General features: G+C 31.7%; 1 protein-coding gene across 1 annotated transcript in view; it reads right to left on the bottom strand.

The window, feature by feature from the left end:
* Positions 1-2,178: 2,178 nt before the first annotated feature.
* The window catches only part of Hsc20 (iron-sulfur cluster co-chaperone protein HscB-like protein, mitochondrial), a 67,351-nt gene continuing 46,010 nt past the window's right edge, over positions 2,179-23,519 (bottom strand). Inside the window, exon 2 of the mRNA XM_085817404.1 lies at positions 2,179-3,182. Coding sequence (XP_085673530.1) covers positions 2,799-3,182 — 384 coding nt within the window. The 3' untranslated portion in view covers positions 2,179-2,798. The remainder of the gene's footprint in view (positions 3,183-23,519) is intronic.

Here is a 23,519-nt window from a genome sequence, read left to right as displayed (position 1 = left end):
TTTTGGATAATGTTTCTGATGCTCTAGCACTTTCGAAATTCCATTGTAGTAGTTGCATTTTCTCCTCCGACAACTGTTGTCAAAGTTTAAGAATGAAAGACCTAAGGAAAGTTGTATATAGTTTTATAAGAGAAATTTGAACTATATAAAGAAAAGAAAAAATATGCATTAAAAATAATTGTATGAACTAATTTTTTAAATTTATTTTAATTCTGCTAAATAAACATTTAATTTGTCTTCATATTTTCAAACTGAACTATGGTGAATCTAGACTGATTAAAGTAAGACAATGCAGAATATATGCTTTCATGAAACGATAAGAGATCTTTTGCACCAAGCTGTATATAAAGGCTAGTTAATGGATCAATACAAAATTTTGCATGCTATTAGGAAATGACTGTAAAGCATTCTGAATTTCAATTCTAGTCTCAAAGAAAGTATTAAAAACTGGATTGACAAAGCTATTTAAGATACAGATAATTTTGGATAATAAGAGCAATTTCAGTAACTTTTTTTTTTTTTTTTTAAATTTTACATCTTTATTCCGTTTATTGCAGTCCGAAGTTCATACTAAAATCCTGAGGAGACTCTCTTGTAGAGAATAAAATAGCAACAATTAGAAAGAATTCTATGAATATATTTGTTTTATTTGAAATTGTTGAAGCTGTAAATTGTTACAGTGTGCTGCAAGTCCATTTTCAGTACATTTATATAATAAAAAGGAGGGCATAAGGTTCAAACATGCTAGGATCCTCAATTTGTTGCTGCTTGGATTTTTTGTTATTAAGTTCCATTTTACTCGAGCAAATCTTTTTCCTCCTCTTCATTTTATTTTTTCTTGTTGTACTGAAGTAATATACTGCATAAAACTGATTATATATATCTATACTTAGATTTGACCTCCTATTAGCCTACCATTGTATTAAATTAATTAAATGTATTAATTTACCTTATTATAATTAAATAATAAGGTAAAAGTATTTAATTAGTATAATATTATTTAGTATAATAAATAACACTTTGTAAAAAGAATAGTTATCAAACAAATGTTCAGTTCTTCAGTCACAGTAATAATAACAACTGTTGCTGCTAATGAGGCAACAATGAAAGTGAAATTGAATGTAGGTAAGATGAAAGCAACACTTTTTTGCAGACTAAATATAAATTTTAATGAATATGTCATTATAAGGGATAGATATATATTTTGACTTTAAAAAAGATTAATTTTTGGAAAGATCTGCTGAAAATTTTTTTGAAATGTCACTTATGTCCTTTTAAACTCTAATACAAACAGATAGTTAATATTTGAAAACATATATGAAATATTTTATATGATTAAATTCTCAAGGTTTCAAATGGAAGCTTACTTGATATTTCTCTACTGCGATAACTTATAAAATCATGCTCAGCAATGAAAACTCAATCTCTGTTCCTTAAAACTGAAATTTTTTTTCTGCAGTACTTGAAAAGTTATGAACTTTGGGGGGGGGGAATTCTGTAGTAAATTACAAAGTAAAATGTAGGTGATGGGGAAAAAAAATCCAACAAACAGGTAAAAACTAATAAATAAAAATAAAATTACAGACAAAGAATTATGCATTCTTTTAACATGTCCTGTCCTTTACAGCATAAAGAGGCTAATAGCTATTTAAAACTAAATAAAATAAAATGAGAGAAAGGAAAAAAAACTTAAACTTATTTTTGCATTTAAAAAGGATTACAAAATTTTAAGTTTCATTTAGATTTTCTTGCATAATTCAGAATATCTTTCTTAACTACCTAAGTTACAGCTTTTTTAACTTTTATAAATCTTTGAGTTCCTTTAGTTTATTACTTCTTTGTTCATTTTCTGTATTGAAATCACTCATGAAGATTTTCATGCATAGGATAAGTATGACTATATTTTTTAATAGCCATTGTACTTATTCTGTATTTCATGTGAATATGGCTGCAGTTTTGGAAACGTATTTCAAATTTAATAATTTCAGTTGATATATAGTAATCATATGAGTATGGATCTAATAAATAATAATACAAATATAGTTAATATGTTTTACATATATTCTGTATTTTATAATGTCATATTTGTTAGTGTGATTTTTAGCAGTTATTAAAGGTTCACAGATTATATCTCATAAGCACACTATACTTTCAATGAAGTAATTTCAAAATTTATAATAAAGCTTTTATATTTAATTTTATTTATATATATGCAAAATACAAATCAAAATATTTTAACAATAAACTTCTGAAGAAACTACCATATATCTAACAAATATATAAAAAAACTGTATATTTATATTATGAAGGCTTACCTAGACATTTTTACTATGAGAAATTACCCATTAATACAAGGAAGTAAATACTTTAGACATATAATGTAATATGACTGAAGGCTATGAATTTAACCATAAACATCATTATAAAATTTTGTATTTCATTTTGTTAATTGTTAACTTTAAGGTGATAAAAAAATTACTTTAAATGAAACCAATCTGCATAAAATGTAAAACACAGCATTCTTTAACAATATTTTACAAAATAATATATAAGAAAAATAATTCAATACAAAAGTTAAATTTTACAAAATACTATATGAGAAAAATAATTCAATACAAAAGTTAAACGAAAATGAAGATATTCCATTTTTACTATTGCTGAGATTTCTTCACAATTACTGTTAATTTTTATGCTTTGATATTCCATATAATTATCAACTATCTATTTTTTTAAATTTAGCATTACATCTAAGTATATTTATTATCAAGCATTTTTTTAATGATTTTTTTCTAGTGCTATCAATCATCTCTACTTATACCGAAATCTTCTTCCACTTTTCTAATTTTTTTATCAATATTAACATAATATTTTAATTTGCATAATGATTCCCTAGCTTTATTAAAGTTTTTCTCTTTAAAAGACAAAGACACTTCCGAAAAAAATAACTGCAGTTTAGCATCATTAACATGTCTAATAGCCTCCAAAGCATCAGGAGTTTGACACTCTTCAAGCATTTCATTTACTTCCATAACATCAGCTAGAATTTCTGGTGATAATTCCTCTTCAGTTAAAGATTTCCCATGCAGTTCTAATAGATAAAGACCTCTTTCCATTGGACGGACAAGAATTTGATATGCTCTATTAACCCGAGCAGACTGTTCAGCTGAATATTCCTTTTCTTTCTAATAAAGAGTAAATAAGTCAAACAAAAATTAAATTCTGGATTAATTTCTTACAAACACCTAAATTTAACTTTAACATAATTAAAAGTAAATAGATATAAAACATAGAATGCCAAATTTTAATTTAGAAGTAAATCAAAGTTAAGCCAGCATATCACTGCGAGTCAATGGTTTCCCAATGAAAGAAAAATAATCACATATTTACGAGTATGTTGCCTAAGAAAACATTATGTACATATGCATTGTAAAAATGAACTTCAGAAATTATATTTATGCATCTAATCAAAATCATATGTAAATAAAAGGCTAAAATGAAATAAGAAAGAACAAATTATAATACACAGTATGCAACAAGTAAACAAATACCATATACCAGCGGTCTCAAACTGACGGATCCCACAGCAATTTTATGACGCCTGCCAACAAGTTTCAGTTATGCATTTGTTTTAATACAGTGCTTAAAGATTTTAATATAGCATAAATTCATTGGGCAATGGACTGCAATAGTGTTTATTAAAAAAATAGAAAAGCATTAGCAAACCTTTCAGCAGCCATTACATTCCAATTCAGCTCAAAGCTAGGACTCGTTCACAGCCAAAAGTATATATTGTTACGAAATGTATAGGTACGGTAAGATAGCTTCCCCGCAAAGCAGGTTTAGGGTTGCCGTAAACTGGCAGGGAAGGCAGGGTTGCCACATTTGGCGAGAAATCGCACATTTGGCGACATGCCATGGACGGATGGAAAACTTTCTGGAACGAATTCTTACCGGTTTAGCCCAGAAAGTTCTCGAACACAAGCCGAAAGCTATATAAACCCTGCTGGTCCGCAGTCAGTTAGTGAGTGCCTCGTCGAGTGCGAGTGTGTCTCATCCAGTTACATCGAGACAATCGAGTTGACAGCCGGCCAGCGATTGCCGAGTGGGTTGTCGAGTGCACCGAAAGAGTCTCGTAGTGTATAACGGTTAGTGCATCGTCGAGAAAGCGTGGAGCTCCGGGAATGACTGAACCGAAGAGTTGGGAGATGTACTCTGTGTGTCGTTGAGTGCATCGCGAGTTCTAGCGTGGAGAGTCTCGAGAGTACGTGGATTTCCGAGAACGACTGAGCAGAGTCGGGAGCTGTACTCTGGTGCTTTGCAGTGAAGCTGTCTCCACCGTTATAGCCTGATAACCTGAAGGCTGTGTCGCTGATTGTTCCAGCAAGTGTATATGGTAGATCTTCGACGACTGATAAAATGTGACTTTGGAGCTGTCCTGATTAAAGTGTGTTTCGATACTTCATCAAGTGTCGTCGTTATTCACTCCAAATCTACAAACACCGTACGAACGTGAAGGAAGAAAATAATGTAACAACTGGTGTCGGAAAAGAAAAGCGTAACAATATGTTATTGCTGTCATATCTCATTTGTCCGACATACTCGGAACAAAACCACAAATAATATGATGACAAGGAGTGCAGTTTTTGCACCTCCTGTTTGGTAAGAGCCTTCAGAAACATACAGATAACAGAACAAATCCTGCTCAGTTCTGCCCCGATTTTGAGAGACAGCATCCCCAGAGATGAGTCTGAGAATCTCCCACCCCTGTTCTACTATCACCAAATCATACAAGAGGTTTTCTGGCTCGCCATATGTTTAAAGCACCCCCATGCCATAAACGACACTATGCTCTCTCTGGGATTTGATCTCGGGCCCTTCAGTACGATAGACAGAGTCACTAACCACTATACTGTTAAGCGGCTAAAAGTACATATGTAATGCACATATAACAATGCACTGACAGACCTGTAAAAGAAGCTAACGGGGAAAATTAATCATCGTATCTCAGGAAATGCAAATTAAAATATAAGATAGCTTCCCTGGAAATTAGGGGAGGGGTAGGGTTGCCAGATTTGGTGCGAAATTCCCTAGGCGACATGCCATAGAAGGAGCGAGAAACTTCTAGAACAAATTCTTACCATTTTTTCCCGAGAATGTTTTCAAAGGTGAGTTAAAGCTATATATATCCTGCTTGGACGCGGAGAATATGTTGAGTTCAGAGATTAGCTTGAGAGTGAGCGAACAAAGTTGAGAGCTGTACTTTAGCTTTGCCCTGAAGCTCTCTTCACAATTGGAGGCTATGTTGCTGATAGTTTCAGCGTGTTTATCACAGTTTTTTGAAGACTGTAAATGTGTCTTTGGAACTCTCCTGTGTAACACTGGCAAATAAAATGTGTTTTGATTATTCATCAAGTGTTATCGTCAATTACTCCAAATTCATACACCAGTAGAACGCAACAATATAAGCAACATTAGAAACATGGATTGCGTTTTATATGTGCGATTGCTAGACTTAAAGTGTCCACAGTGTTGTTAAAAGGCCTTAGTGCACCCACTTTGATCTTTTATTTCTAATTTTGACTGAATTGAACGTGACTGAGACTGTACAATCATGTCGCTAATCATCGAAATTATCAATCACTATCAACAGGTTGATGATGGATTCAAGGAATCCTCCTTGAAAGTAGATGATTATATAGAAAACAAATTATTTTCAAAACTTACGAGAATTGTTTCCACCTCTTCAGTTGCACACTTTGCTAGTCAGACCAACTTAACGGATTCTGAAACTGACTGGAATGTTCCAGCAAGCTGCAATTTTTTTTTCGGGGGGGGGGGGGGCTACTGACGAGCCATATCCTTTGATGCCAATACTTAGCTTTAGTGGATTCGGAACAATGTGTTTTCTTGTAAATTAGCGGTACATGAAATTGTAACTAGTCATGAACCTGCATTTTCTGTATATAAATTTATGTTTTTATTACTCTTATGAAGAGTTTTTCTTCCCATAGAACATAACTCAGTCGAGTTTTATTTAATGAAAGTAAATGATCATAGTGTTTCCCAAACATATGGCTTCCTGACGGTAGGATTTTATTTGTAAACATGGGAAAGATCATCAAATCCAAAAATGTAGCAAGAATTTCATCTATGAGGACTATTAATGAGATGTATATGAAGACATCAACAATGAGGATCTCGATGAAATTGTGGCAGTCTTATGTTCGACTGCATGCGCCACTAGATGACGTCATTTGTTTACATAATAAGCACCAGCGCAACAAGCGAACTCGCACACATTGCCCTTAGCTTGAGTGCAAGGATGTTCAAATATTTATGTAGAAGTTTTTCTGTTTTAATGAATAGTTGTGTTAACGTATAGTTGTATTAATGAATAGGTATGTTAATAAAGTTATGTTTTAGCGAAGTGGAGTCTATGTCTTCTAAGAACATTTACTGAGCCATAACCTCCTCTTAACTCCATCTTACACCTGCCCTCATGCCGTTGTTAAGCGAATGGACAAAAATTTTATTATTGAGGTAAATAATAAAAAGACTACAGTTTCAATTGATCGTTTAAAACCAGCGTATATGTTGTCGGAGCATACAGATTCACCTGTAATTCCTTAGATTCGACATCAGAAAGTTTGTGAAGTCTCAAAAATTGCTCCAAAACAAATAGTTACTCGCAGTGGACATCGTGTTTATTTTTCCGTACAACTGATCACTGTAATATGATTGAAGTTTTCCTCTTACGGTCTGCTGCAAAAGTTACATAAATACTTAATTTCTTTTGCATACGTATTGAGAGTTGCTTCGTATTAACTTTTCATTATTTAATTAAGATATGCATTGTTTTGTTATATATTTTAATTATAATTTAAGTGTATTATTATTTGTATATTACTAATAATAAATTTTGTATTTCTTTGTATGGAAATTTTACAGTATAACTTTAATTCGAATGTGTATATCTTAAATTGGAATTCTGCAATTAACCCTTTCGCGTCGTGACTGTGTTACTCGGGGGGGGGGGGGTACTCTGTGGCAGTCTTATGTTCGACTGTGTGTGCCGCCAAATGACGTCATATTGTCTACGTAATGGTGTGTTAATGAAGTTGTGTTTTAGAGAAATGGAGTCATGTCTTCTAAGAACAATTACCGAGCCATAACCTTCTTGCATCATAATATCATAGAAGGGCAATCAAAATTTACGATTTTACACATAAAAAATTTGAAGAACTACAAAGTTTAGGCAATAAAATAATGGATTTAATGTTAAAAGTTAATACGAGAGAAGAGGGCTTAAAATGAAAGTAAGTTTATTGAACATTACTTAAATATTTATTTTAAGATTAAAATAATTTTAGAGAAATATAGCAAATTCTTCTGATAGTTTAAGGTTACCATTTTGGGACTTGTTTAGGAAAATATATGAAAATGATAATGTAGATCTTGCAGATAAATCCCAGTATCTTATCCAATCAACTGTGATAAATTCTTGAACTAAGAATAAGCAGATAGTTATCCTGCAACTGCAGATAATTATCCGAAGGTAATAGAAGCTTCAAGATTAAAATTTGACACAACAACTAAAAAAGGGGGGAGGATTTATTAATAGAAGTTTATGTCAGAGGACTTTTGCCATTAGTTGTTCAAAATACCATGACAAATTCCATTTCTTAAATTTTCACTTTGTATGAGAGATTAAGTCTCATTTGAGGACGTTAGAGTATCTAGGTGCGAGTGATGGCCAAAATCCAACAGTAAAACAAACGAACAAGAAGTCTCAGAGGAGAAGAAGAAATATGTTAAATCTTTATTAATGAGTGTTTGACTGGATAACAAAACCTGGTGTTATAAATATTTCTCGAAGTACATATGCAGAGTGCATATGTCAGGTTAGATAGTATGATTCAAGAATAGTCAGATTCCAAAAGAACAACATATCCATGGTGATCTGTCCTGCAAGGAATATATAGCAACTGAGAACAAATTATTAAAACTAATTCAAAGTAAAACATTCTCTGGTTTTTACGATTTCTAGATTATCGAGTTTACACCCCTATTTTGATGACAATGGTGTTTTGTGATTAAGGACAAATATTTCTCACGGGCAGAATACAAAGGATTTTCGGCATCCAGCAAGTTTACCTAACAACCATTTTCTTGTTTTTAGACCGATTTTTGATACACATTTAAAATCATCTCATGCTATGAGAACAATTGTTAGAGAATATAATTGGATTTCAGGTGGTTGTTATATTATCTGAACTGTTTTGAATCAATGTTTACAGTGTACATGGTACAAAGTAAAAAATATGGAGGCTTTACACCAATTGCCTTGCCTGAAGACCGAGTACACTGACTACCAATAAGTATTTGGACACCTATGCAAATGACGATATCTGCGGTCCTAAGGTACGTCACGGACTCCGCCGATATATATCATGTAGGAAACAGCATCGGCTTTAGTCGCATGCAAGATGCCTCGCAGTTCGGAGCACTCTGATTTCGAGAAAGGTATAATTATCGGGTATCACAAATGTGGCCGATCCTTAAGGGACATATCTAGCGATCTGAAGTACCCAAAATCGACAGTGGCCTATGTGATTCAGAAGTGGAAGGTGAGCGGTGATTGTCGGAATGTGCCCCGAGTCGGCAGACCAACGAAACTGGGAGATAGAGACCGACAAGTGCTGTCCAGAGAAATTCGGAAGAACCTCACCCAACCGATGGCCCTCATCCGCGAGGAGTTTCGACAAGCATCCGGGAGTATTGTTTCAATGAATACCATCCGTAAGGAAGCACATCTGCTTGGTTTTCATGGTCGTGCTGCTGCCCATAAGCCTTTGATCACAAAGTCCAACCACACTGCTCGATTAATGTGGTGCAAAGCACATCGAAATTGGACCGTAGACCAATGGAAACGGGTTCTTTGGAGTGACGAATCAAGGTTAACCCTTTACCGTTCGGATGGCAGGGTCTGGGTCTGGCGTCTACCTGGAGAACGTCTCCTGCCAGAATGCATTGTGCCAACAGTCAAGTTCGGCGAAGGTGGAATTACGGTGTGTGTCTGTGATTATGGCAAAGCCTCGAGGGCTATCTGCCTAAGGGGAGGGATGCCTTCGTGGAGGACTTTCTAAGGAAAACTGGCTCGTATACGCGTTACACATGGGGAAAACCACGAAAACGCCCATGCAGCCAGCCCGTTCGTGGGATTCGAACCTCGGACCGAACTACCAGTGTTCAGCGACTTTACCGCTCGGCCGCTGGTGGGCCCGGTGGAATTATGGCCTGAGGGTGTTTCTCCTGGTATGGGCTGGGACCCTTGGTCTCCATTCATGGTAAGCTCAACTCCGATGCCTACTGCACTATTTTGGATGACAATGGGCTTCCTACGTTGTGGCAGTTTTACGGGTTGGACCCCTGTTACTTTCAGGACGACAATGTCAGTTGTCATGTTTCGACTTTAACCAAGGCTTGGTATGGTGCCAATGGAGTTCATCGAATGGACTGGCCTGCACAGAGTCCAGACCTGAACCCTATCGAGAACCTCTGGGACGAGTTGCATCGCCGAATTCAGGGGTGCACTACTCGTGCAAAATCGGTGAAAGAACTTCTATGTCTTCTCCAAGCCGAGTAGAAGAAAATACCACTAGCTCTCATACAAAAACTTGTGGAAAGTATGCCCCGGAGGGTCCACGCTGTAATTACCTCTCGTGGAGGCTCTACCAACTATTGATTTTGAATAAAGTTAGTTTTTCTTTTCTATCACAGGTGTCCAAATACTTATTGGTAGTCAGTGTATGTAATAGGAAGGCTTTTGAAATAACAAGTGTAGATTTTGCTGGTTCTTTATACCTCAAAAACAAAGGGAAGACAATCCAGAAGAAAGCATGGATATGTCTATTTACATGTGGAGTATATCGAGCAGTACATCTCAAGCTGATTTCTCTCTGTTAACTGATCGTTTTCTACAAGGGTTCAGAAGATTTATTACACATAGAGGACAACCATCTGTAATTTATAGCGACCATGCAATTAATTTTATAGGAGCAGCTAGTGCTTTAAATAATATTACTAGAAGGAAATTGAAGTTCGCAGCTCTGCAAAGAAGATCTGCTGGAAGTTCATCCTTCTGGCACCATGGTAGGATGGATGGTGGGAGAGAATGATAGGTTTTCTTAAACAACTGCTACGGAAAGTTCTTGGACAAGCACTGCTACAGTTCTCTGGAACTCTAAAGGAATAATTAAATCTCTAACTTACATTTCTGAAGATCTAAGTACAGTTCACTTGACTCCTAACATGTTCCTGAATGATGTTGAAGAAGTCTAAGTTGGAGTACCTGATCTAGACTTGTCAGAAGCTCAAGATCTCAATAAACAGTTCAAGTATAAACTAAGACTGACAGAAGATTTCATAGAGAATACTTAGACCATCTGAAGGTGGAGGCAAATAAAAGATTGTTGAAGAAGATAAATGTTGATGACATCGTATTAATCAGAAGTGATAATTCAGAGAAGCTATCGAAAACTGAAACTAGACATCATGGACTTATTTCTTACATCTACCACTCTTCCCCTCATTACAGAATTAATTTACGACCTTTCAACGGACCATGCCCCTATTTGGCCCATATAAGAATCTATAAGCCAGAAACAAATTATGTAAACAAAGTCACGGACAGGATGAAATTTCACAATATCATTAAAAACCAATACTCTCTCCCACAGGAAATCTAAAAACATAACTCAACATTGACTTGGTCATTGATAATATTAATGATAGAAAATGCCTTCAGTAACACCATAACAGAAATTTAATTATCATCTTAAACTCCTTCCAAATATGAAAAATTTTACCACAGATTGCAAAAGGCTATGAAAAAACTGATACATACTCATGTGGCTCAGCTGTTAAATCAGAAGTCAATAGACTAAATAGAAAAAATTAAGCGTGATATTGATGAACACCATAAAACTACGTAGAATAACAAAACTGGAGGACTGAATACTAAAGAAAGCTTATTTTAGAACTTCATCCATAATTTAAAAGCCAACAAAACTTGTAACTAGCAAGATAACACAAGTTTCATCTACACTGATGAGGAAAAGCCCAATGCGTTCATCAGACATTTGGTCGCACAGTTCACCCCTAATGCAAACCCTTAGATATTAAATTCACATATCATATATCACATAAAGAGTATGAAAATTAGTTGCAGTAGCCCACAGCCAACAACTTTCCCACATTCATTACTCCAGCTGAAGTTAAAAACATTATTACTAAGCTTCAAAAGCAAGCCCCGAGCAAATATAATATTCAACAAAATGATTAAATACTTCTGTCATTTCATCAGTAAAATCTGTGCCATTTTTAATGCTTACTTGTATGTGAACTGTTTTCTGACAGAAACATGCAGCTATGATTCTTAAGTCAGGAAATGATCTCCCATATTGAGAACTAGATAAGCCTACTCCACTCATTCGGAAAAATACTGGAATGGATAACATATAAACGGATGGATCTAGTGCTGAACTCACTATCCAGTCAGTAGTCTGGATTTTATAGAGACCACGATGCAGCTCTCAGCCACTATACAGCTTAAAATTTTTAATACCTGTAATTCACCAAAAGGGTCTTTTCCAAGAGGAAATGTATGTATGGTCGCTCCTTATTGGGTTTATTTGAGATGCTGGCAATTAAGTGAATAAAACTCGTGCTGACACCAGCATATGAAAAATATCAAAGATGTTATTAAATGAGCACATTATTTTACACAGATGCCATATGTACTAGTATCTCTTAATCTGAAATTATTTCAGAAACTGCAGTCAATTCAGTCTGATCTCTTGTTGCACTCTAAAAGGTAGCTCTGTAGTTAAATATTGAATTTTCGTTTTTAATTGAAATATGGGAATGATATATATGAACTAATTTAGAGCATACGAAAACTTTAAGATTTGTTTCTCAGATAACTTTGCTTTCCCAAATCAACCCAAACTAAACACCTTTGGGGCACTGGGCATCATAATATTTAATAATAATGAGGACAACTCTGCATCATCATGATGCATTAGTAGTAAGCACAGGTACTCAGCCGGCGGAAGTGACGTCACAGAAAAGGGGCGTGGGTAGTATCCAGAGGGGCCTGGAACCGGAAGTGACGACACCAGCGCCATCTTGTATCACGTGATGGAATGGCATCATCAAACTTTCGTTTTTATTCTGTGGCAACGACTTTACGTTTTCAAAGTTTTTATTTTTGTGGCAACGACACTATTTTTTATGTTTATAGCAACGAGCTCTTAACCACGTGTTTGGAATGACATCACTTTTAATTTATTTATTTTCATTTATTTAATATGCATTTATTGTCCCTTATTATTTTAACTAATACGTCATTACTTTTAATTATTTACTCATTTTTATACGATTCATTTTAATTATTTAATCCCTCATTATTTTTAATTGATTCCATGATATTTTAATCCATTTTAATGAATTTAGTATCATTTTCCCTGTATCTTAAAAATAACTCCACGGCTGAGATTTGAACTCGCTATCTCTGGGATAGGAGTCTGGCGTTTTACCGCTCGGGTACCCCTCCATGTTATCAAGCCTGTTATTTTTCCGTTTGGAGCGAAAATCACCATGAAGTCACGTCACTAGGCTGGGCGAAATAGGCAAACGTCATCTCTTTCACGTTGTAGCCTGTCGAAACCGCTTCACGCTTTCTACATCTGCCCTGGCCAACGTATACAATCTTAACAACCAACCAGCATTTCGCTAACAATATCTATCTTATTTCAGCCAATGTTTTCATTTTTCATCTTATTCATACTATTTTTTAAGTTATTAGTTAATTTATTAATTTTTGATTTAATATGTTTTTCCTTTCCCAAACATAAATTTTATTTTTTACTTTCGCAAATTGACGTTTATTTCTACAAAAGTGAATTTACATTTTCTTTTTTTTTTTTTCAAATTTATTTCTTATCGTATTTTTACTTTATTTTTTTAATATTTAATTTTCTTTTTGGTTTTAAGAAAGTAATATTTATTTTTACGAATTGAATTTTCCTTTTCACTTTTTTATTTTGCAAAAGTTTTTTTTTTTCCAAAATTTTTCCTTTTCGTATTTTTACTTTACTTTAAATTTTTTGTTTAACTTTCTTTTTGGTTTTACAAAAGTAATATTTTTATTTACGAATTAAATTTTTCCTTTTCACTCTTTCATTTTGCAAAATTTGCAAAATTTTTTTTTTTCCAAAATTTATTCCTTTTCGTATTTTTACTTTACTTTATTTTAATTTTTTGTTTAAACATTTTTGGTTTTACAAAAGTAATGTTTATTTTTACAAGTTTAATTTTTCCTTCCCGCTTTTTATTTAAAAAAGAGGTGTTACTACATTTTTAACTTAATTTTTTTACAAAAGTAGTATTTAGTTTCATAATTTTAATTTTTCCTTCCCGCTTTTTATTTAAAAAAAAGGTGTTACTACATTTTTAACTTAATTTTTTTACAAAAGTAATATTTAGTTTCATAATTTTAATTTTTGAGTTTTTTGTTTACACAAATGCAGTTTTTTGTTTTTGCTCTTATGCATTTTACTTCCTAAAGTAAATTTCATTTCTTTTTTCCCTTTCCTTACAAAATTTTTTTGTTACATTTTTATTTTACCCTTAACTTTTTCCCCTTGTTTTAAATACAATATGATGTTACATTTCCGTTTCTCCAAACGTAAACTTACCTACATTTCTCTGTCTTTGAAATTTTAAGCTGGAATTTACATGCATATAACTTTAATAGATAATATTTTCTGTAACTTTAAGCCAATATACACAATGCTCATTCCATATAGTTTAACTGGAATACTACATTTCTTACTTTTTTACTACTAAGTTAGAGATACTCAGAACTTCTCCTTGTAATGCATTGTACTAACTATTAATGACTGTATTAACTTTTTGGCCAACTATACAAAACTTTGTTGATTCCCTTTTACACGTCTTTACTTTTATTCAAAGGATTCACCAAACAATATCTGACAAATGTAATTTTTACACTTTTCCATTTACACATTTACCCTTATATTTAACTTATAAAACATATTCATGCTGTATTTCTGATTCTAATAAATACAGACTTACACATGTTTCTTTATTGTAAGACCTACTGACTTTAAACAAATCTTATAAAGAGCAATAAATTTTCATGGTATGAAGCCCACTCAAATCAATGCATGGAGTATTTCTACCCAGTTAAGTTTAGATACGTACCAATAGTACTTCATTTCTTCTTATTTTACTCTACAGACATTTATACATATATATTTAGAACACTCCCTTTTATTCAGTATGAGTCATTTATACTATTAACACAAATTTTGATAACTCTTTGAAATATTTTACAAAAATATCTTGTATTTTCTTGCACACATCCTACTTAAATCACCAAACATACACTGAAACTTGATTTTTCCTTCATGTGAAAACGTCACTCGGATTCTTAATATGATTCCACCATTTACCGCAGAACTTTATAAACACTACTCTGAACTTATCACAGCCTTACTCTCTTAACAAGGTAAAGAAGATTGAATTATATTTTAACTACAAAGAAGAATATCCACATTGTAACGCATTATTTTAAATTTGAATTATAGTCACATTTTGTGAAGGAGAACTTAAAGTCACATATGACACATGGAATTAATATTCAGCCATGGAAATGAAAATTTATCGCCTTTTCCCAGCTTGGAATACAAAAATTTGTTAACTTGGAATATTTTTAACGTATCCATTGTAACTTAATTAAAAAATACCCTATTTCACATTGTCAATAATTTATTCAGCACTGAAATCTTACAGCCTTTTGAGAACGAAATTTAATTCATCATACCAGACAAATAACTCCTACATAGTTATCATACATTACATGAAATATTGAGCTGAGTTTCAAATAATGATCCAACATAGTAATTAACTTAAAAGGGCTAACACAAATAATTTTAGGATAGAAATTTCAAACTGATATTGCTTAATAATGAACTTTACAGCTTTTTTTGAAATTTAACTTCTCATAGATAGTAAATAAAATTACACACAAATAATTATACAAAATAGGTAATAATGACAGAAAGTCCGTATGATCTACTATAGTCACCAACTTTCAAAATTTTAATGCATTTTTAATATGTCATAAGAAAGACCACACTTTCTGAAAAGCATTATGTTAATTAAACATTGGAACCGCACAGTCCTGCGCACATGTATAACATTTTTATTTATCATGAGCATGACACATAATAAGTAAATAAAATTTTCACAAAGTACGAAACACTTTTCTCTTTAACCGAACTGTACTCTTAAGAAAAATGCAGTATGGAATGCTTAGAACACTCAGTGCCACAGTTCCTCATTTCCCCACGCATTGACCAAAATATACATGTACTTTAAAATCAGTTAAACAAATTCAAATGTTAGTATTCAAACAGGAATACTTCACAAATTACATAAAAGAGAGGTACACAATGAACTTGAGTGATAAATACAGAAAAGCATGTAAGGACCGAGAAAAAGATGTATTCGTGGAGAACATTTTAAGATAAACTTACTCTATTTTTGCACATGGGTTACATTTTGCATTTTAGATTAAGGAAACATTCAAGATAATTCCTGTATAACTAGAGATTTTATTCACACTTGTTAGTAATGTAATTTATTAGAACAGTCGCAGATGTATAAGACATGTATGCCATTTCCAAGGAAAACAATTTTCCCAAGCCAGACTTTAATAGTGAAATATAAAATGGAATAAGAAAATCCCATATTTCCAACAAAATTAGTATGTGAGTATGCAAAAACATGAACAAGAAACGAATATTTTTTTCTGAAAATGTTCCGAATGTGATAAGTCAGGAATAAGAATCTTGACTAGTTTCATGAACAGAGCATGAAAAATAATGAAGAATTTTTAATTTTATTTTGTCTGTAGTACATTTACTTATACTAAATTCTTCCACTTGGTTGACTGTACTCTACATTTAGACGCAAGTTGATAAATCAGACTGATTTTGTGTTTTAAAGCTTCAAATTCAGAAATAATACAACTCAAAAGCAGAAAGATTAAAACGACAAGAGAATATACTGTAAACAACCGAACGTGATAAATGACTTTTGGGGGCTGATTTTCATGAATTCATAGATCGATAGTAAAATTTTAATGCATTGTATATGAACTACTTTTTCAAATGTATTAAGATCATTGTTTTCCAACTTTACATAGACTTTAAGTAAACATTTCATATAAATTTATCGTTTTCCCTGAGATTTATCTACGTATTTACTTAATTTTTTTGCATTTTATTTCCAATTATAATACCAAAAGGACATAAGAGAACATTTGTTTCTTGAAAACTTGCATATTTTTACCCAACTGTTATTTCTTTTATATCTTTGAAGTAACCTATTAAATACATAGTTATCTTGTACTACCCAGACAACCGTTGGTCTTGCCAATGTCTGAGTCACAAAGCTAGAGAATTTAAGTGATATTTTATCATTGCGGAAAACTTCTTACTGCGTTTTTGATGAAAATTGGCCGAATTTAGTAGTTCATTACCGATCTAGGAGCCTTTAACTATTTCTATTAAAAACAAACACACTCAGAAATTATCATCAAGATTTTCCATACATAATTTTCATGCCATTGCATTTCCAATAAAATATGATTCATTGCCAGATAATTAAATGTTTGTTATTTTTCCCGCATCCGAATGCTTATTACATATTATTTAACAAAATTGCAAACAAGTTAAATGAATATTTCCTGAAATACTGAACATTTCATTTCGGAAAGTTTGCATGAGTATTTTCATTTTGAATCATTTAATATTTCTTTTCCTGCATCCCAAGTAAATTTTGAACATAAAATTTTCAGTTTTGACGAGAAAGTTAATTCCGGATGGCTGTGATGTTATCGTGTTTTCATAAACAGTTTTTTGTGAAGTACCTTTCCGATAACCTTTTGAACACTTTGAAGATTACCACTTTTACATTACTGCCACTGCAAATCATTGAATTTTCAAATATTTTCATATTTATCGTTTACAACGCTTCGTAAAGACTTGAGAACAAATTTTTACTAAGTAGTTATATTATTTGATTTAATAATTGTGTTACAGATTTAGAAGATTTAACAACACTACTACGCTGAACCAGAAATTAAGAAAAGAAATGGAATTTTTATTTTAGTATACTATAGGAATAGATTAACTTTCTCTGACTTAGATGTATTCGAATGTAGATAATGGAGTCTTTTAACTCAGCTCATACAGACTTCGAATATTTTCTCTAAGTCACCACGATCACTGACTTGCATTGTCATTGATTTTTCTCGTAAAGACTATTTCTTAAAAGAAGTTTATATACTAATTTCATTAGAAACATGTCTAAAAAATATCTCATCTTCATGAGAAACATCAACGCTTTGATTTGAATTACTAGGAAAACAAGAACCATTGTTTTGTAAACATGGTTTCTCTCTGACTCAAAAGTTTCTGCTCTGTCATATTCGAAATAAACAATTAACCGTATATACCTAATATACTGCATTCATGAGTTATATTTTAACTTACTGCATTACATTTCAAGTGAATGTGTTTATTGCATCTTTTAATAAAATCTTAAAGGCTGAAATGAGTGTTTCATTACCAAATTTGTACGTTCTAACTTCATTGTACTGAAACGAAAACATTCATAACTTATTGCGAAGAAAAATGTTTACGTGTTATACTTTTTGATTAATTTTCATACCACAGTATCATCTTTGAAAATTTGTTTCCTAGTCCACTGCTAATATATTACTAATTTTCGCTATTTCAATACATTTCGTACGTGACAAAAAACCTCAGTTTAGAAATTTTTTTTATTTAACGACTTGTATTGCATTGCTGAACCGGAGCCATGCTTTCATTTTTATTACATATCGTGAATATTTTAAAAAAGGGATTTTTCCCCCCTTCTGTTCGCACAATTTTAACCAGCATTTTACTATTACATAGACTTCTTTAGTAAAATCTCAAGGGTTAAATTGAAGGTTTCATTATTAATTTTGAAGATTCTGGATATATCCTACTTAAAAGTTCATAACCGATTAGCAAAATAATTTATATGTGTACTTCGTTGTGCTCTTGGTTAATTTTTAAATCGTTGTTCATTTATAACACTTGATTTCTAGAGAAGTATCCAAATGATTATTTACTTTCCGCTTTTTCCAAAGAATTTCGTAGACACATATGTTCAGTATAGAAAATGTTCCTAACTTAAAAGTATTATTACCCAAATAGAAAACATGCAAAATTTTCCTAAAATTTTATATATTTGTTTTTTACAAACATGTACACGAATACCCACATTTACTTACTTAATGTGTATTTTCCTATATCAGAACTAAAATTTCGAACGAAAATTTTTAAATAATGTCATGTTCCATAAAATTTATGTCTTTGTGAGATCATTGTCTTTTCGCAAATGTTTTGAGAGTGTGCTCTAGGTTGTTGTTTAGACATTTCGAAACTGTTTTCTCTTTGCTATTGGAAACTATTTTATCTTTGCTGCTTTATCTCTTTGAACATATATGCCAATGAATTCCCGATACTCTTTTGGTTTATCTTCAGCTTATGAAATATTTAAATACTTAAAAATAAATTTGTATATCGTTTATGTTGACACTTGTGAAAGATTTTCTGGATGTTTGTTTTTGAGAATGTATTTATTCACGTGAATGAAGTTGATGTTTTCATAAAATTTTTATTATTCAGAGTATTAGTCAATTATGACAGACTTCTGGATTTGTTCTCTTTATTCAACATTCATATGAACTTCAGTATTACAAATCTCTCATGTAAATGTAATTTTTCCTATCAGCAATAGGAAGACGAATGGAATAAATGCAGGTTATACAGACATAAGGTAAAAATCTGGAAGTAAAAGAAATTCTTCAGATCTAGGCAATTCAGTAGAATGTGCAAATATTCATCCTATTTGAAGCTTATTTTTTGAATTATATAGAATATAAAATGTAAATTTAATAAAAAAGATATAATGAAGATCAAGTACTCTGCAAAATCTGGACGGTAATTATACAAAATTAGTCATAAAGCAGTTTTTCGTAAAAAGCGGTTCCAACGAAGGAGACATACCAGCAAGTGGGCATTTGATCTTCGCTCTTACGTAGAATTTACAATTCTACTTAGCTTTTGTAAGAGCAAAGATCAGGTGCTCACTTAAAGTTCTAGGAGACTGCTGGAGTGTTTCCTCGGCAGGAACCGCTTTTTACGAAAACCTGCTTTATGACTTATTTTGTATACTTACAGATTTTGCAGAGTACTTGATCTTCATTATATCTCCTTTTATTAAATTTACATTTTATATTCTATATAATTCAAAAAATAAGGTTCGAATAGGATGAATATTTGCACATTCTACTGAATTGCCTAGATCTGAAGAATTTCTTTTACTTCCAGATTTTTAACATATGTCTGTATAACCTGCATTTATTCCAATCGTCTTCCTATTACTGATAGGAAAAATTACATTTACATGAGAGGTTTGGATACTGAAGTTCATATGAATGTTGAAAAAAGAGAACAAATCCAGCATTCTGTCATAATTGACTAATACTCTGAATAATAAAAATTTTAAGAAAACATCAACTTCTTATGAAGATGAGATATTTTTTAGAAGTTTCTAATGAAATTAGTATAGAAACTTCTTTTAAGAAATAGTCTTTACGAGAAAAATCAATGACAATGCAAGTCAGTGATCGTGGTGACTTAGAGAAAATATTCGAAGTCTGTATGAGCTGAGTTAAAAGTCTCCATTATCTACATTCGAATACATCTAAGTCAGAGAAAGTTAATCTATTCCTATAGTATACTAAGATAAAAAAATTCCATTTCTTTTCTTAATTTCTGGTTCAGCGTAGTAGTGTTGTTAAATCTTCTAAATCTGTAACACAATTATTAAATCAAATAATATAACTACTTAGTAAAAATTTGTTCTCAAGTCTTTACGAAGCGTTGTAAACGATAAATATGAAAATATTTGAAAATTCAATGATTTGCAGTGGCAGTAATGTAAAAGTGGTAATCTTCAAAGTGTTCAAAAGGTTATCGGAAAGGTACTTCACAAAAAACTGTTTATGAAAACACGATAACATCACAGCCATCCGGAATTAACTTTCTCGTCAAAACTGAAAATTTTATGTTCAAAATTTACTTGGGATGCAGGAAAAGAAATATTAAATGATTCAAAATGAAAATACTCATGCAAACTTTCCGAAATGAAATGTTCAGTATTTCAGGAAATATTCATTTAACTTGTTTGCAATTTTGTTAAATAATATGTAATAAGCATTCGGATGCGGGAAAAATAACAAACATTTAATTATCTGGCAATGAATCATATTTTATTGGAAATGCAATGGCATGAAAATTATGTATGGAAAATCTTGATGATAATTTCTGAGTGTGTTTGTTTTTAATAGAAATAGTTAAAGGCTCCTAGATCGGTAATGAACTACTAAATTCGGCCAATTTTCATCAAAAACGCAGCAAGAAGTTTTCCGCAATGATAAAATATCACTTAAATTCTCTAGCTTTGTGACTCAGACATTGGCAAGACCAACGGTTGTCTGGGTAGTACAAGATAACTATGTATTTAATAGGTTACTTCAAAGATATAAAAGAAATAACAGTTGGGTAAAAATATGCAAGTTTTCAAGAAACAAATGTTCTCTTATGTCCTTTTGGTATTATAATTGGAAATAAAATGCAAAAAAATTAAGTAAATACGTAGATAAATCTCAGGGAAAACGATAAATTTATATGAAATGTTTACTTAAAGTCTATGTAAAATTGGAAAACAATGATCTTAATACATTTGAAAAAGTAGTTCATATACAATGCATTAAAATTTTACTATCGGTCTATGAATTCATGAAAATCAGCCCCCAAAAGTCATTTATCACGTTCGGTTGTTTACAGTATATTCTCTTGTCGTTTTAATCTTTCTGCTTTTGAGTTGTATTATTTCTGAATTTGAAGCTTTAAAACACAAAATCAGTCTGATTTATCAACTTGCGTCTAAATGTAGAGTACAGTCAACCAAGTGGAAGAATTTAATATAAGTAAATGTACTACAGACAAAATAAAATTAAAAATTCTTCATTATTTTTCATGCTCTGTTCATGAAACTAGTCAAGATTCTTATTCCTGACTTATCACATTCGGAACATTTTCAGAAAAAAATATTCGTTTCTTGTTCATGTTTTTGCATACTCAGATACTAATTTTGTTGGAAATATGGGATTTTCTTATTCCATTTTATATTTCACTATTAAAGTCTGGCTTGGGAAAATTGTTTTCCTTGGAAATGGCATACATGTCCTATACATCTGCGACTGTTCTAATAAATTACATTACTAACAAGTGTGAATAAAATCTCTAGTTATACAGGAATTATCTTGAATGTTTCCTTAATCTAAAATGCAAAATGTAACCCATGTGCAAAAATAGAGTAAGTTTATCTTAAAATGTTCTCCACGAATACATCTTTTTCTCGGTCCTTACATGCTTTTCTGTATTTATCACTCAAGTTCATTGTGTACCTCTCTTTTATGTAATTTGTGAAGTATTCCTGTTTGAATACTAACATTTGAATTTGTTTAACTGATTTTAAAGTACATGTATATTTTGGTCAATGCGTGGGGAAATGAGGAACTGTGGCACTGAGTGTTCTAAGCATTCCATACTGCATTTTTCTTAAGAGTACAGTTCGGTTAAAGAGAAAAGTGTTTCGTACTTTGTGAAAATTTTATTTACTTATTATGTGTCATGCTCATGATAAATAAAAATGTTATACATGTGCGCAGGACTGTGCGGTTCTAATGTTTAATTAAAATAATGCTTTTCCAAAAAGTGTGGTCTTTCTTATGACATATTAAAAATGCATTAAAATTTTTAAAGTTGGTGACTATAGTAGACCATTATACGCACTTTCTGTCATTATTACCTATTTTGTATAATTATCTGTGTGTAATTTTATTTACTATCTATGAGAAGTTAAATGTCAAAAAAAGCTGTAAAAGTTCATTATCAAGCAATATCAGTTTGAAATTTCTATCCTAAAATTATTTGTGTTAGGTCTTTTAAGTTAATTACTATGTTGGATCATTATTTGAAACTCAGCTCAATATTTCATGTAATGTATCATAACTATGTAGGAGTTATTTGTCTGGTATGATGAATTAAATTTCGTTCTCAAAAGGCTGTAAGAGTTCAGTGCTGAATAAGTTATTGACAATGTGAAATAGGGTATTTTTTAAGTTACAATGGATACGTTAAAAATATTCCAAGTTAACAAATTTTTATATTCCAAGCTGGGAAAAAGGCGATAAAGTTTCATTTCCATGGCTGAATATTAATTCCATGTGTATATGAATATTAATTCCATGTGTATATGAATATTAATTCCATGTGTATATGAATATTAATTCCATGTGTCATATGTGACTAAGTTCTCCTTCACAAAATGTGACTGTAATTCAAATTTAAAAAATTGCGTTACAATGTGGATATTCTTCTTTGTAGTTAAAATATAATTCAATCTTCTTTATACCTTGTTAAGAGAGTAAGGCTGTGATAAGTTCAGAGTAGTGTTTATAAAGTTCTGCGGTAAATAGTGGAATCATTAAGAATCCGAGTGACGTTTTCACATGAAGGAAAAATCAAGTTTCAGTGTATGTTTGGTGATTTAAATAGGATGTGTGCAAGAAAATACAAGATATTTTTGTAAAATATTTCAAAGAGTTAGCAAAATTTGTGTTAATAGTATAAATGACTCATACTGAATAAAAGGGAGTGTTCTAAATATATATGTATAAATGTCTGTAGAGTAAAATAAGAAGAAATGAAGTACTATTGGTACGTATCTAAACTTAACTGGGTAGAAATACTCCATGCATTGATTTGAGTGGGCTTCATACCATGAAAATTTATTGCTCTTTATAAGATTTGTTTAAAGTCAGTAGGTCTTACAATAAAGAAACATGTGTAAGTCTGTATTTATTAGAATCAGAAATACAGCATGAATATGTTTTATAAGTTAAATATAAGGGTAAATGTGTAAATGGAAAAGTGTAAAAATTACATTTGTCAGATATTGTTTGGTGAATCCTTTGAATAAAAGTAAAGACGTGTAAAAGGGAATCAACAAAGTTTTGTATAGTTGGCCAAAAAGTTAATACAGTCATTAATAGTTAGTACAATGCATTACAAGGAGAAGTTCTGAGTATCTCTAACTTAGTAGTAAAAAAGTAAGAAATGTAGTATTCCAGTTAAACTATATGGAATGAGCATTGTGTATATTGGCTTAAAGTTACAGAAAATATTATCTATTAAAGTTATATGCATGTAAATTCCAGCTTAAAATTTCAAAGACAGAGA

Source organism: Stegodyphus dumicola, chromosome 5 (genome assembly GCF_044657685.1).
Source record: "Stegodyphus dumicola isolate Sdum_Otavi_A_Nest chromosome 5, ASM4465768v1".
Classification (NCBI taxonomy): Eukaryota; Metazoa; Arthropoda; class Arachnida; order Araneae; family Eresidae; genus Stegodyphus; species Stegodyphus dumicola.
Note: the sequence above shows the minus strand (reverse complement) of the source record. Positions and strands in the feature narration are given on the sequence as shown.